The sequence below is a fragment of the Arachis hypogaea genome, chromosome 11, assembly GCF_003086295.3.
Source record: "Arachis hypogaea cultivar Tifrunner chromosome 11, arahy.Tifrunner.gnm2.J5K5, whole genome shotgun sequence".
Taxonomy (NCBI): Eukaryota; Viridiplantae; Streptophyta; class Magnoliopsida; order Fabales; family Fabaceae; genus Arachis; species Arachis hypogaea.
Window position 1 is genome coordinate 126,055,742 of NC_092046.1, and position 15,525 is coordinate 126,071,266.

The 15,525-nt window shown below is 33.4% G+C and overlaps 1 protein-coding gene across 13 annotated transcripts; it reads left to right on the top strand.

The window, feature by feature from the left end:
• The first annotated feature begins 1,246 nt into the window (after nucleotides 1-1,246).
• Nucleotides 1,247-9,464, top strand: LOC112722540 (U11/U12 small nuclear ribonucleoprotein 65 kDa protein). 13 transcript variants are annotated; one of them, XM_025773601.3, is made up of 14 exons: nucleotides 1,247-1,567; nucleotides 1,727-1,764; nucleotides 1,925-2,011; nucleotides 2,883-3,156; nucleotides 4,270-4,341; nucleotides 5,084-5,311; nucleotides 6,058-6,139; nucleotides 6,279-6,452; nucleotides 6,651-6,815; nucleotides 6,899-7,069; nucleotides 7,926-8,013; nucleotides 8,240-8,298; nucleotides 8,434-8,499; nucleotides 8,685-9,464. In XM_025773601.3, exons 4-14 carry the CDS (start codon nucleotides 3,005-3,007, stop codon nucleotides 8,766-8,768), a joined length of 1,341 nt encoding a protein of 446 aa, XP_025629386.1. In that variant the 5' UTR covers nucleotides 1,247-1,567; nucleotides 1,727-1,764; nucleotides 1,925-2,011; nucleotides 2,883-3,004; the 3' UTR covers nucleotides 8,769-9,464. The 13 variants fall into 13 exon arrangements, 11 of the variants coding, with proteins under 11 accessions (XP_025629386.1, XP_025629382.1, XP_072063343.1 ...); XM_025773597.3 differs by having other exon boundaries at nucleotides 1,259-1,567; nucleotides 1,705-1,764; XR_003162737.3 differs by having other exon boundaries at nucleotides 1,267-1,567; nucleotides 1,705-1,764; nucleotides 8,421-8,499.
• Nucleotides 9,465-15,525: the final 6,061 nt, after the last annotated feature.

Consider the following 15,525-nt stretch of genomic DNA (forward strand, 5'->3'; position numbering starts at 1 on the left):
AATCTTACCAATAGGACTTCAATAGTCATACCAAACTGATTGGTTAAGCGAGCCAAGACACCAAGAAAATCCTTCTTTCAAATGGTTAAGAGCCGCAACAATATTGTGCAAATAGTTAGAGACATTTTTTATGATTTTAAAATCCAAACTGTAGCAATGCCCTAGATACTTGCCCACCAAAAGTTGAATCCAAAGCTTATCTTTGCAATTAAAAATTTGCCAAATTATTTTACCAATTAAAGCCAGATTCACACAATGAACATGTTTAAAGCTAAGACCCCCAGCCTTTTTTTAGGAACAATTAAAGTTTCCCATTTCACAAGAGAAAGCTCTTCCATTACTTTGCCCCTTCCATAAGAATTGACGAGTAATTGAGTTGATTTTCTCACAAGTATAAACAAGAAATAAAGAAACTTGCATCTAATAGATGGGAATAGGCAAAATAATTGACTTTATCAAATAAATCTTCCCTGTTTTATTTAATAATATACCTTTCCAACTCGCCAACCGCCTTTGAATCTTTTCAATAACATCTTGAGCCCCTCGTCTAGGGATACGAGAGTGACTCAAATTCACACCAATATACTTTTTCAGATTCTGAGTGAAACGAATATTAGACATACAAGTAAATATTTGCTTACGAACAGAAGAAACATTTTTAAAGTAAAGTGTTTTAGATTTTTGGAGGTTTACCTTCATCTTAGAGGCTCTACAAAAAGTGCTGAGAACATTCATCATCAACTCAACTTGAGACTTTCTAACCTTATAGAAGAGAAATAAAACGTCCGCAACACATAAGATGTGATATTTTTGGTCCGTCTCTAGACACAGAAACAAGAGTCCAATCCCCTTTAAACACTTTCACTTTGTAAGCAATCAAGCAAGTTAATCTCTCTATGCATAAACGAAAAGGTAGAGACACATGGGTCGCCTTACATATTTAAAATAATAAATTATCACATATTACATATTTTAATAAATATTATATTTTATTTAATTTAAATTAAAAAATCCATAAAAAATCACGCTATATCCATAGTTATCAAATTCGGCTCGATCCGGTCGGTTCGACCGGAAATCCGGTCACCCAATCATCTGGTCGGGTCAAGTTACTTGCTGAACCGTTTAAGCAATGAACCCGGTAAAAACCGGTTCGCCCGTTGGGTTTTATGAAAACCGGTGACCCGGTCCGGGTCATATAACCCGGTCCGGTTCTTTTTTTCTTTTTTTTGAGGGAAACGGTGCCGTTCTCTTCCTCACTTACCCCCCTCCCCTGCGTGGTGCCCTAACCTAGAACACATCCCATCTCACCTCTCTCTTCTCTCACCTAACCTCAAGCTCGTTGCCGGCTCCTCAAGCTCGTCGCTGCCTCAAGCTCGCGTCGCCACCTCAAGTTCGCGTTGCTGCCTCAAGCTCGCGTCGCCGCCTCAAGCTCGTCGCAAGCCCTGTCGCGCTAAGCTCGTCTTCCTGCTTCGGCCATTAACGCTTCCTCCGCCGTGAGTCTGGGTTTAGGGTTTCAGCTTCGGCCCAGGTATTTCATCAACGCTTGCTTCGTCTCTCTGCCTAGGTGAGTTCCAGCTTCGGCCCTGTTCTTCCTCTTTCAATTTCATTGCTGTAAATTATTAGTACATCTTGAATTTGTTGTTGAAAGTTGAGTTTGTTGCTGAAATTATGATTTAGCTAATTTTAATTTGCTGTAACCAGAGGAATATTTAATTCAACACAGGACTATGCTTCTTCATTCGATGGAGATGGCCATGGCACGTGAGTTTTTTGGATTTTACAAATGAGTGTTATGTTTCATTGTTGTTTACCATGATTAGCTACTTATCCATCCACTTATTAATTGTTGTTTACCACGGGCCACAGTTGCAAATTTCACTTCTCTTTTCTTTAGATTTTGATTCTGATGCATGTAACACAGGCATACAGCAGCAGGAAACCATGGGATTCCGGTGATTGTTACCGGGCATCACCTTGGGAATGCTAGTGGGATGGCTCCTTGTTCACGGTAAACCGTGAGTTTTTGTTAGTGTGTCAAGTCTGCAATAGGACTATATATTTATTACTTGTCAAGAATTGTGATTCTTTGTATTAAGCTATGGGTATTTGAATATAAAGCTTGCTTAGAGTCATTAGTATGCTGAATAACTAGTATAAGGATCCTCTGTGTTCTTGAAGAATTTGAGCCTTTTAATAGGATAATTGATGCTGTAAGTTGAATTTGATGCTGAACATATCATAAATGTGGTTGCTGCTGGAAGTAGAATTTGTTGCTAGATAATTGAGTTGAGTTGAATTTGTTATTGAACCTTGTTGTTGTGTTGCCTAGAAAATGCTAAATCTTTTGTTGCTGTATCTTAAGGGATAAGAGATAAAAGAGTTGGTCAGTAACAAAATCAGTTTGGTATAGTTAGTTAGGGTTTGTTATTCTGATTTGTGATCTTTCTCTCTTTTCCAACTCTGTTGTTATAAATAAAGCTCTTGCTTCCCTCTAAGAAGTGTGTAGAATTGATTCATTAATGGAAGAATAGGATGAAGTTAATTCAATTCACTAGTTTCTTGAAGCTCTCTCTTCTCTCTTCAAACTCCTCATTCTCTCTTTCTTTGTAAAGACTTACATTTTAAATTTTAATACATAATTTTAATTTTATTTATATAATTTTATATTTTTTAAATTATGACCGGGTCAACCGGGTGAATCAGTGATACACCGGTTGAACCAGTAACCCGGTGACCCGGTCATATGACCGGGTTGATTGTCGGTTCGGTTTTGATAACTATGGCTATATCAAATAATTGAAAAATAAAAAAAAAATTGAAGGATCATTAATGCAATGCTGCTACGTTTCTCTTCTCCCCTTCTCTGCTCTCTAAGCCAGAGCTGGTGCGCTGCTCCGTTCTCTCTCGATCACTACTCCGCTGAGTCCGTTCAACTCCTGCGCCGCCTCCATTCTCCATTTGAAGCTGGTAATCCCCTCTTAAACATTTCTTGGGTAGCCACATGTATCACTCTGCAGATTCAAAGCCTCCAGCTATGGATTCACCAGTGACCCTTTTGATTAAGCACCTTCCCGAAGCTATACCTCATGACACCCTTTCTCGGCTCTTATCTCATTATGGTGCTTCCTCTCTTCGTCCGTGCTCTACTGGAAGGTAATTTAACTGCCACTGCTTTTATATATTTATTTAAAGCTTCTCCATTTTAGAATTCACTAATATCACTCTTTGGCAATAAGTTTGTAATGCAAGGATTTGTGCCATCATTAGGTTCCATTGATTTGCATTAGCGAGTTTTGACCCTTTGTTTTGCCACCAGTCTATTCTTTGTAAGACATGGAAGAAAATAGTGATAGGTTATGGGGATATGGTGTTGCATGTTAGGTGTTTGATGAAATGCTTTACATTTCTTTGATTGTTGTTTCATGGTTTTCGAGCATACGTGTTGTAAATTAGGATGGTTTTGGTTTTGGGTTATTTCCATGTCCATTGGAGATCTTAATTGAATGAGAAAACATAAATGTTATTTTATCCTTCATGAAATGGTAGGGTGAACAAGAAGGAAAGGAACGAATTAGTGGAGTTGGTGCTTTTCTAAGTTCCATGGTGTTTTATAGTCATGTCAGTTATTAGCCATTCAGTGGGCCATTTGTTGTGTTTATATTTTTAAGGAAAGAATTAGTGAATTACTTTGGATGATGCATTTGGTTATTCATGGCCTATGAAATAAGGTGATGAGTAGAAATGCCTTTTGGCATAATGAACAAAAACAAAGTAACTAAATTCAAAGGTTTTAAACTAGAAAATAAATAAACTGTAGGCGTAGGCTACAACGTGAACTTAATATAATTTTTCATTTTTATTAAAGGAAGAACTTTTGGGAGACTGACAAATCTCCCGATTTTCGAATTTAGATTGTGGCTGTGAGAGATCTTCCTAGAACAATTTGTTTTTTATGCTACTATGTTGTATATTAGCCTCAGCTTTTTAGCAGCTTTTATTAATTCCATTGGACAGCGGCTTATAGTTCACTGATACTTAATTACTTGAACCATGCCATTTTATTGATGGTGGTGTTTCATGTCTTTGTGAAACTTTTTTACAGTAACATCATTAGATCTATAGCTAATCCACCTTGTGGAAAAAGGCTTGTGTTGCTGTTTGTGGTGCCTCACAAAAAAATCTCACTGTTATTTAATCAATTGATAATATTTGTTCCAATTTATTTTTGTTCATGAATGTTAATCATAATTGTTTTGTATAATTCAGGTTGAGGAATTGTGCTTTTGTAGATTTCAAAAATGAAATGTTGGCATCTCAAGCACAACGTCAACTACATGGGTATTTTAATTTCTTTGAACCATTTGTTACCTTTCTTTTGGTTCAATTTTTTAAATGAATCAATTGCATATTAGAAGAGATGGCCTTAGTGTATATTAATTTTGTTTTGCATTTTCTTAATTCTATATTTCTTATTTGTATTATTCAAAACAATATAAAAATAGAGGTTGATGTAAATCATAAACCAGCTACGAAAATAAGCTTAGTGTGCCAAAGATGAGAGTGCTTTGATAGAAAATAGTCATACTCGAATGGACAGAATAAGGAACGAAAACACGAGAGAAAGTCAGGGTGTCACCTATTATTGAAAAGATGGTGGAATATTGTCTTAGGTGGTATAAACATGTGGAGAGAAGACTAGCAGAACCTTCAGTTAGGAGGATAGATTAATGGTTCTGGGCAGAGAGACACCTAAGAATACTCTAAATGAGGTGATCAGGAGAAATTTAAGCCCAAATGAGCTTATTTCAAACACTATAAATGATAGGATGCAAAGGCATTGTGGTCCCATGTAGCCGACCCCACCTACCTAGTGGGACAAGGCTTTGTTGTTGTTTCTTAATTCTATATTTCTACTTCATATTCATTTATCCTGATATCCTTTTTCAATTGATTCCTGAGTTTCAACTTTATGAGTAAAATACTTGCCCTGAAATTGGTTAATATAAATATAACGTTGTAAAGTTTATTAGAAACTGTATCCTTTGTATGATTGTGACTTCACTTTCATGGGGTTGGTTAGGTTGAGGCTTCTTGGTAAAGTCTTGTCAGCAGAGAGAGCTAATAATCCAATGGAAAGTGGCGAAAAAGGCAGTGTAGCTCAGCTGGGAAAGGAGTCTAAAGCGTCTGTGGTTAAAGATACAACTGTAACCAAAGCTATTGATGGAGATACAAAATCAGGATGTTTCCCTGTTGCCGAGCCAATTGCTGAAAGACTTGGTGTTGACTATCCATTTCCACCTCACCTTGAGTACGCTTCTGACATTGCAGTCTTTTGTATTTGTTGCTTTTTATTGCTTTAGGATTCCCCTTGGCACTTAAATATGGCAGATAGGTCAAGAAGATTAAATAAAAAACAGATTAATGAAAAGACACTAAAAAAATCATAGTAGATTAAAAGTCTGATTCTACTTATATGTTGTTGAGGCTGTGAGAGTATAGAATCATGAAATTTTTCAATGAGAATTTCTTCAATCAAGTCTATATTTTGTATGTTCATGTAATCACTCTCCCTTTTGCTTTTCATCTTTTTCAAGTCTCCCTTAACATCATGTTGTGTTTGGTGTTTACTTATTGCATGCAATTCAAGAATAACATATTAGGCGAAGCAGAATGCCACTGCAACCAGCAGTATCTTACAATTTATATATTTGTTCTTCTATTTCACATGATGAAAAAAGATATATATTATTATCTGGTGATACATTGTAGCCATTTATTGCCCTAATGTTCAATTTACAATGGAAACTTCAAATGATAACCACTGATAACTAACTTTGACAACTGTTATTTTAATCTATATTTTACTATTTTAGTGCTTTGCTGCTGAATACATGAATAACTATGAATGATAGTTATGTGTACTTATAGTATGTTGTCATGTATCCTACTTTTTAGTCGTAGAAAGTATGATGCATGGTTTTCGAACCATCTTTGCAGTGTGGTGTATAAAATTTGGTTTGGTTTTGGTATACTCTAATCAAATTGGTTTAACAGGTATGCTTACCCTCCGCCGGATGGAAATATATTGACCAACATTGTTAATGCTCTGATTGCTGTTCCCCGATTTTACACTCAGGTTGTTCCAGTATTAACTGAGGATGCAAAAATTCATTGGTTTCTTTCTCCAGCACCCGTGGAATTCTTTTTTTCATTTTATTTTATTTTTCTGCTGAGTAGCAAATAGTGATCACAATTTTTCTACCTATCTAATATAGGTTCTACACTTAATGAACAAAATGAACATTCCAGCTCCATTTCGTATGGCATTGCCAACACCGCCATTACCTCCAGTCGTGCCAACACCACCACCTCCCCCTCCTCCGGTACCTTTGAAGCCTCAGTCTGCAGATCTGTCAAGTGGTGAATCAGAGATGGAATCTTCAGAAGAGGTATCATCACCATTGCTTCCTTAGCATCTAATCCACTGCGATGTATATATGCAATGGAAAATGCTTAAATGCTTCAAATTCGTGTAAAGCATTTATTTCATGCACATCTTTTTTAATACCAACAAGAGTGTGAGTGTGTGTGTGTTTTCATTCATTATTCTTAAGTTACCATAGGAAAGTAACAAAAAAGAATTTTAGGAGGTAGAGCCAACAACAGAAAAGCCTAATAAGCGTGCCAGGCATGAGACAATTATTGGCCCTGCCATTGATAAAGATGTAGCTCATGAGGATGTTGGAGTAAAACCAGCCACCTTAGTCCCAAAAGAAATCCCATTAATCAAGAAGAAGAACCCTGTTTTGCAGGTATTTGTTTACTTTCCATCTGATTGGTTCTTGTAGCATATTATTGTAGCTTACAGTTGTTGCTTTTCTTGATGATTTTGCAGATCAATATTGCTCCCAAAGAAATTAAGGATGAGCGTAAAAATGATGACAGAAGCCAAGATTTACAGGAGCCAGAAAAAGATAGTCCAGATCTACATAAATTCTTGACTCCAGAAGAATTAGAGAGTGGAAAATTGCCTCCTGAAGAAATATTATCTCTTCCAATGTTTAAGGTATGGACTTTGAATGTAGCTAAATATCTACACATTTTATTGCCATGTCTCATCCTTCTAGGTGTCGAAGTGCTACATTCCAAATATAGTATCTGCCTGCTGGGTTGAAACCGATTCTCATCAATGCCATAAATATAATGATTCAACATAAGTTAAATGAATGTAGTGGTACCTACACTGTTCTGGCAAGTTTTATCAAATAAACAAAATATATTTCACTTAAAAATCTATTGTTTTTATGTTACATTAATTTTCTCAAGGAATTTCATGCGTATCATATTGCTGTATCTTGTATCTATTGTCATTATATCGGCCTCCATTGAGTAATGTCTAGCAATTTTTTTGTGATAAATTGTTTCTAGTAGAAGGCTATTTGTAGACAGACTTGCATATCTTATCAGATTATCATATTAATTGATCATGTTTTCCAGTTTTCCATTAGCATTTGCAAACTGCTTGCCTCTATTATGGAAATTGGTAACTACTTTGAGAGATCAAGTGTTTAAATAAAGAATTGTGAGTAGCTTAAAATATCCCCGTCTTGATCTTATTGAAGCTACCTTTATAAGTTTTCCTGATTACAATCTCAAATTTGTTTCAAGTGACAAAATTCTTTGTTCGCCCACTTGTTTCATCAGTTTTTGGTTAATCTAAAGGAACTTGACAACCGCTAATTGTTCAATGCATCTAATCTGTTATATGGTCTGACATTTCTTTATTGCTTTTTTCTCAACAAAAATTTCTTTTGATATGTGCATGATTTTCTAGTGGTCATGTACTTGGATGTTATGAAAACATTGTAGTGCAAAATTGCTTGTGTAATGGATTTGTGTTTTTGAATTGATGGATGGTGCAGAACTATACCACTGGAAATCCGGCTCCTGTGTTGTATATTAAGAATTTGGCAAAAGATGTGGTTGGTGAAGATTTTTTTTTAATATTCGGTAAGCTGCTACACTTTTAGCTGTTTCAGGTTTGGTTTTATCGGTACATGATTTGTGCTTAGACTAGTACATACACTTCTAAAAAAAATAATAATTACCTTAATGAGCACCTTAGTAGCCTAAAATGAATAATAACTTTACCAAATATGTGACATAATGAGTTCATTATAACATAATTATCATTCAGATGTCAATTGAGTTCTGCATATGTCTTTTGCTATGGCAGGGTGCTTGTTTGGAAGTATTGAGACTGCCAAGTCTTGCCTTCATGTAAAACTGATGCAGGTAAGACCTTGATTGGCTTTTAAAACCGTATATGAATTTCAATTTGGTGTTGATGCCATACGAGGAGACTTCCAAAACAAATATTCGCTGGTAGCATAAGCATGACTAAAATTAATGACTAGTTCTGAGTTTCAGGAAGGAAGGATGAGAGGTCAAGCATTTTTAACATTCCCATCAATTGAGCTGGCTCATCAGGGACTGGTATATTTCTCACAGCAGACTCGCTTTCCTGTGTTTTAATTTCTGATATGTGCAAGATGATTTCGTTTTCTGATTTCCATTACGATATTTTTTATTCATTTGTCATATAGTTCTTCCAGAATTTGCTAAACCATGAGATGGGGCGATCTTATTAAATGGTTTATATCACATACCTTTGGTTTCAGAATCTAGTGAATGGATATGTATTTAAAGGCAAGCCAATGATAATCCAGTTTGGTCGGAATCCTGGTGCCACTAAAGGAACTTGATTCTGTGGGCACAGGAGGGATGCACCACTAGTTTTGTGATCTCAGATCTGAGAATCGCATGAGGTCGTTTACTCATCTCCCCTTGTCTAAATGTAAAACGATAGATGGCTAATGCTGCACCTTTATGTCGACCGGGAGATGACTCTGCTTTGAACTACATAGCTCCAGACGACATTTTGGAATGTTTGTGATATAGCATTGATCTTGATGCTGCCATTTGCATTTCCCATGGAAGGGAGATTCCGGGTTGTAAAAAGTTAAAAAGTTTACTTGTATGATGAATGTTATTAAGTTCCGCAAGATAGGTTTGTAATTTGGATTAAGGTTACTATATTTAAGCACTGATGGTATTGCTTGTTGCTATAGAATCTTCTACAAAGGATAAGCCAAGTAGAATTGTTGTTTCTATAAGCCATCGTTAATTCGTTACTGGTACAGGAGACAACTGAGGAAACACTCAATAGATTCTAGATTCTGCACTTTGTGGCATGTGGTTGGTTAAATTTAGCATACAAAACATGATGCTTAAATTGTAGATTTAGGGATATAGAGCTGCCTCTTTAAATCTTTGCTTCTTATAGATGGATAAATGGACCCATAACATTGTGGGAAAAGCACAGTGGGCAGAATATATTAAACCAAAATTGGGGAATAGTTTAGTCTTTTTGATGAATTCAGTTCTTCATTTCCCCCTGATATCTTGTCTCCCTCTAAAGTAGCATTGATTTCTTGATGTTTTGATTGTTGAAATGTTTATAATGTCACATATCACAAGACCACCTTCGTAAATTTAAGAAATGCAAATGATTATTGCTTTCTTGTGATTTAGTATATAAGTATAAATTATGTCATGAATTTTTTGATAAACATCTCATGTTATAAAATCATTTATTCCAAAAACTTAAGTTGATTTTGAGGTTCACCAAGGATCGAACTCTTAATCTTTCGGATCTAGAACTCTAATACCATGTCATAATACTATTCATCTCAAAAGTGTAACCTGATAGGACAATGTAACACTAATGGTTATATCTCTAATACTTTCTAAACTTTCATTGTACACATTGTACGCTTAGGCCATTGGTTCCTATACTTTCTCTATTTTGTATTTGTTCGACACGGTGGAAATTCAATTCAAGAGCAGTCAATTTTAGGTGAAGTCTTCTAATTGACACTAATAAAAAAGTATTATAAGATAAATAAATAAAAAAATATAATAATAATAAATCTAAAATAAAGAAGTATAATTAGATAATAATATTCACTATAATTATTATCTCAATATAATAGAGTTGATTAATATATTTACTAATTTATTGTAATTCAAAAACTCACGAAAACGAGAGGAAGAGATAGAGAAATATTTTTATATTTTATTATTGTGTGTCGTATGCTTTATATTAGCTGCTATTTTTATAAGCACACAGAAATTTTAATTAAATACAATCACCCTTGGTATCATGAAAAATGGACATCTACATCAGATATTCTTATCACAATAAAAAATAATTTTAATCAAATTTGAATTAAGCCTGAATTATGGAGTATGTTATGTCAAAGATGTAACCGTCAGTGATAATAATAGAGCGTCGAAGTAGAAAGTATAAAAATAGTTATCAATAACAATAACAAAGTGTCAAGAGATATTAAGTGCAGAAACGGTTACTAATTCAAGTTTGAAAACTCGACGCCTAAGTTAAAAATGCATAAATGTAAGGTGTGTGTAGAATTAGGTTGATATTACTTGAGTTATAATTGTATTTATAGAGGGAGTATATAGTATGACTTAGTCATATTTGGAGATAACTCCACTGGTATTGAGCAATTATTCTCCTTGTTACATGGTCAGTTACTACAACGTGGGAAGCAAGGCCTCTGCATGTCCCATAATTGAAATAGTGGAGAAAGGATCTGAGCTTGCTCCCCAAGTCGGATAAGATTGTGGGTTACGAGACCTAGGTTGGGTCTGCTTAGACGTGATGACTCGACCGACTTGGTGGACTAAGACCTTTTTTTGGTTGCCCGCAGTATCCCCCAATTCGACGGGTTAAGGATTAATCTATCACGAATTTGAACTCCGATTAAAGGTTTGCCGTTGGCCAATGGGTTTTGAAAATACTATCGCACCTTTCAACTGATCCATTAGATCGTCTATCCGAAGAAGTAGGTACTTGTTCTTAACTGTAACCTTGTTCAGCTGTCGGTAGTCTATGCACAGTCTCATTCCTCCATCCTTCTTTACTAGTAACACTGAGGCTCCTCAAGGTGACACACTTGGACGAACAAAGCCTTTCTCCAATAGTTTTTCCAACTACTTCTTCAGTTCTGCCAGTTCCAATGGAGACATACGGTAGGGTGCTATCGAAATTGGTCTAGCTCTAGGTACCAAGTCGATGCCGAACTCAATCTCTCTTCGAGGAGGAAACTCTGGTATGTCTTTTGGAAATATGTCGGAGAAAACTCGCACCACTCAGATCTGCTCCAGGTTTAATTCGTCAACACTTGAGCTAGCCGCTAAGAAAACGTAACCTTCACACTCATTCCCGTTATAGGTAACTCTCACATAATCTAGGTATAAAGCATAAAAAATTACTGATCCAATACATATATTATTAGAAGGAGAGATAACAGTTTTATTAAAACAGTCAAGAAGAATATGATTCTTAGATAACTAATCAAGTCCTAAGATAATGTTTAAGCCAAACAAAGGCAAACAGACTAGGTCATGTAAGAAAGGTCTACTTTTAATACTGAAGGCTATCTGTCGACAAACAAAGTTGGTCAACGCTTTAGCCTTTGTGTGCGGTGGGTATATTAACAACTAGATCAAAATTCAGTTTAAGCATACAATTTGTTTAAGCAAACTAGTAAATTAATCATTAAACCAACTTAAACTGATTGGACTAAAATCTTTTTGACTAATTGGGTTGGAGCAAGTAGACCAACCTAATTCCTTAGACCTGCTTTTTTTTTTTGGTATACTAATAGGGCCGAAGCATAAAAGGAGAGAACAAACGTAAAATTAGTATGGGGTACTAATAAGCCCCTTTACATCTTCAGTTACATGTTTCACCACGCAAGTTGGGGCTTTATCTAAGAAAGTAAAACTAATAGGGTACTTTAATAAACCCTTGGGCCCTTTGTTGTTTTGAGTTTATACAGAAATATAAAATATTAAAAAAATAAAAAATTAAGATTTATTTAATTAATAAAAAGTGTTTAAGGAGAGTCTGTAAAAATATAAAATTTGAAAAATGCTTTCACAAGAATCTTAAAATATGGTTTGGATCGGTTAAAAATGCAATTATTTTATGATCTAGTTTTTGAAAACATCAGAACAATTATCCTAATATATTTATTGCTTTAAAAAATTTTATGTCAACTATATTATCTCGATAACAAAAATCAACCACTAATAAATCATTGTATGAGAATATATATTTGATCTTCATAAAAATAATTGATTATATTGTTATAAAAAGAGTTGATTATACCTATTTGACAAATTTTGTTATACTACTGTAATAGATTTAATTATTCTTATGATTCATGACTTTATGTAGTAGTTATGTATGAATACACACGAGGTATATAGATCGTTGCCGTTATTGTATGTAAAATATTTAAATTTATATAGGAAGTTTTCCTTCGTAATCTGCTGTGAGCCTGTGAAAAAAGACTGGTCACGTTGACTCTAGGACTGGTAATGGGTAGGATTAGATAGAATAGGGTTTGGATTTTATTTTAATTTTATCTGTGGGTTAAATTTGTTTTTAAAAATTCTATCCTACTCTACTTATGGATTGAGAATTTATCAATCCTAACCTTACTCGTATTTTGAAGTTTTAAACACTATCCTATTCGATCCTATCCATAGAAAAATAAAAAAAATTTTAAACAAAAATAAAATTCAACCATTTCAAATTTCATACATATTAATAAAATAGAAAATAAATAACTAAACTCAAATTAAAATTAAAAATAATAAAATTTTAAAGAAATCTAACATAAAATTACAAATAATATGATTATCTACTAATTTAGTAATTATTTCAATTTTTTATAAGATAAAGATTGTAGATTCAACACTCACTTTCTTCACTATATACATGATGACTTTATATATTATATAATATATTAGACGTGCGAATAGAATATGATAGAATATACCCTAAATCCGTATTCTACCCTACTTGCAGGCGAACAGATACGACAAACAACCCGGTCCAAATGAGTTAGTTCAGATTGAATATCCACAAATAAAATATAGATTGCTAGCCTTAGTTGACTCTTCGTTCGACACAAGCCTCAAGCAATGCTGTCCATTAATATGAAGGGTTGTATAACGTATGACTAGTGTCTCCTGTCTAATGCTATCTATATCTCTTTTAATTCTAATTCATTTCAATGGATTCAAATCCATTTAATATAACGATTGTTAGTTATGAGTTTCTCTTGAAACTCTGGTAAATTCGTGAAGTTTTAGTATTATATCGTAGAGGCGGATCTAAAGGGGCTAAGGTGGCCATAGTCTCCTATTTTTCTAAAAAAAAAAATATATATATTATTAGTTTATTATTATTATATAATTAATATATATATTAATTATAGATTAAATATATTTTAATATATTATACACTAAAAAAAATTATATGTTAGTAACTTAATATGTATAAATTATAATGTGTGTTATAATATATTAGTAGTAAATAAAAAATAAGTTTAAAAAATAATAAAAACTTATAAATATATAAATAATTGAAAAATTATTGAAATATATAGGTTTGGATGAATGTAAAAAATCAACAACTATAAAAAAATTTATTTTGATTTTTTTTATGACAACAATAATAATTGAATAGATTTTTTAAACAACAAAAATTATTAAAACAAGATAAAAAATTAATTTTTAGTAGATTATTATATGATTGTATATGTGAAAAAGAGAATGTTTCAAAATTTATTCCAGACAATAAATTGATAATTTTAGTTATATAAAATATCGCTGAATAAATTTAAAAATACCAAAACTTAAAGTATGTAGTTGAATGTTGATTTTTATATAATATAATTATTAAATTTGACCTATATACTATAAATTATATTTTGTTGACTTTTTGTTATATTATATTTTAATTTATTTTATATTTAATTTAGTCCCCCTCTTATAAAATTTTTAGATCCGTCACTGCAAACACTTGTACATATTTGAAAGCTTAAACAGTAGAGAAGTGTTAGGGGACAGCAGAATTTGTGATGTTTAGCCATCAATTAGCCATCATCAATATTTTTAATGGTGTGAGATGATATCTAATGGTGTAGAATTAATCATTTTTCTTTTAATGATTAAATACGACCAAATTTTAACAAAAATACTGGTCCCTAGACTTTCTCTAAACAATAATTGACAAGGAGCTCAAGAAATGTTGGTTGATTACTTTGTTAACTTTATGAAGGTTAATACAAATACAGATTCAAGATTCGACAAACTTAGACAATAGTTTCTATCTAGTGTCCTTTTTATTATGTTCATAATCCTAATCCGATACCTTGTTCACTAATTCAACGAGACAAGTGCATTTTACACCGTTGTTACTTATTGCAGTGTCTCTTCTATTCGTGATTGTTCTTTAAATGGGAATGCTCCTGAGAAAACCTATCACTGGATATTTATTCTTGTACCTCCATCGGCATCTTAATTTTTCAGGATTTAACCAAGTGATACTGATAAATAGCTTCATCCTTCACAAAATTTAGATCCCAAGCCTTGAATACTTCATCCCTACAATAATGAAAGATGCTTCTAATAATTTTTTAGTGTAAAATTACTATACACCACCATTAGTTAATGTAAATTGAGAGAATTTGCAAATAAAAAAATATTTTACTCATAGCTACGAAATTTACCTGGTCCTAAACTTATCTCATTCTTGGAATTAACTACTATACCATTTCAATTTCAGCTTTTAACCATGGAAATATAAGAGTAAGAGAAGAAAATAAAGTTAAATCCACAATTTAATAGTTAAGTCTTCTGCATTCTTTGTTAAGGAGCTACTTCCTGACACAATGTTCAGCATATGCCTCTCCCTCTTCATAATTCTCAAGCACTCTCTTCTATTTGCTTACCCTGAATCAAACCCAAAAGCAAAATTTAACCGTGCTTATGCTAAGCTTAATTCAACATATTTGTCTTGTTTCTAAGAGGGATGTAGATCTAAACAACAAAAATAGCCATATATACACAGTGGCGGATCTAAAAATTTGATAAGAGAGGGACTAAATTAAATATAAAATAAATTAAAATATAATATAACAAAAAGTCAACAAAATATAATTTATAGTATATAGGTCAAAATTAATAATTATATTATATAAAAATCAACATTCAATTACATACTTTAAGTTTTAGTATTTTTAAATTTGTTCAGTGATATTTCATATAACTAAAATTATCAATTTATTATCTGGAATTTTTTTTTTTTTTTACATTAATCAACTCCGCCTATGTTACACTTGCGGTACATAGCCGGTCCCAAGCCCGGATAAAGGAGGAGGGTTGTTTTAGGTCTTCGGCAACCAACATAAAAATATAGTCGAACCCCATGACATGAATCAAAGATATTATTGCGCTAAAGCTAGGTCGTTGCCCGGAAGCAACGCGCCGTATGGCTCGAGTACGGTGTCAAAGCAAGAGCCGCTGCATCGGTGCCCGGATGTAGTGTTAAATGAGCAATGGTTCTCGCGTTTTCGTGAA

Excerpts from the sequence above, each read along its gene's own strand:
- LOC112722540 (XM_025773601.3), top strand. The coding sequence starts at position 3,005 with ATGTATCACTCTGCAGATTCAAAGCCTCCAGCTATGGATTCACCAGTG. Across the intron at positions 3,157-4,269 it reads CGTCCGTGCTCTACTGGAAG|GTTGAGGAATTGTGCTTTTG; the intron begins GTAATTTAACTG and ends TGTATAATTCAG. Across the intron at positions 8,014-8,239 it reads AGATTTTTTTTTAATATTCG|GGTGCTTGTTTGGAAGTATT; the intron begins GTAAGCTGCTAC and ends TTGCTATGGCAG.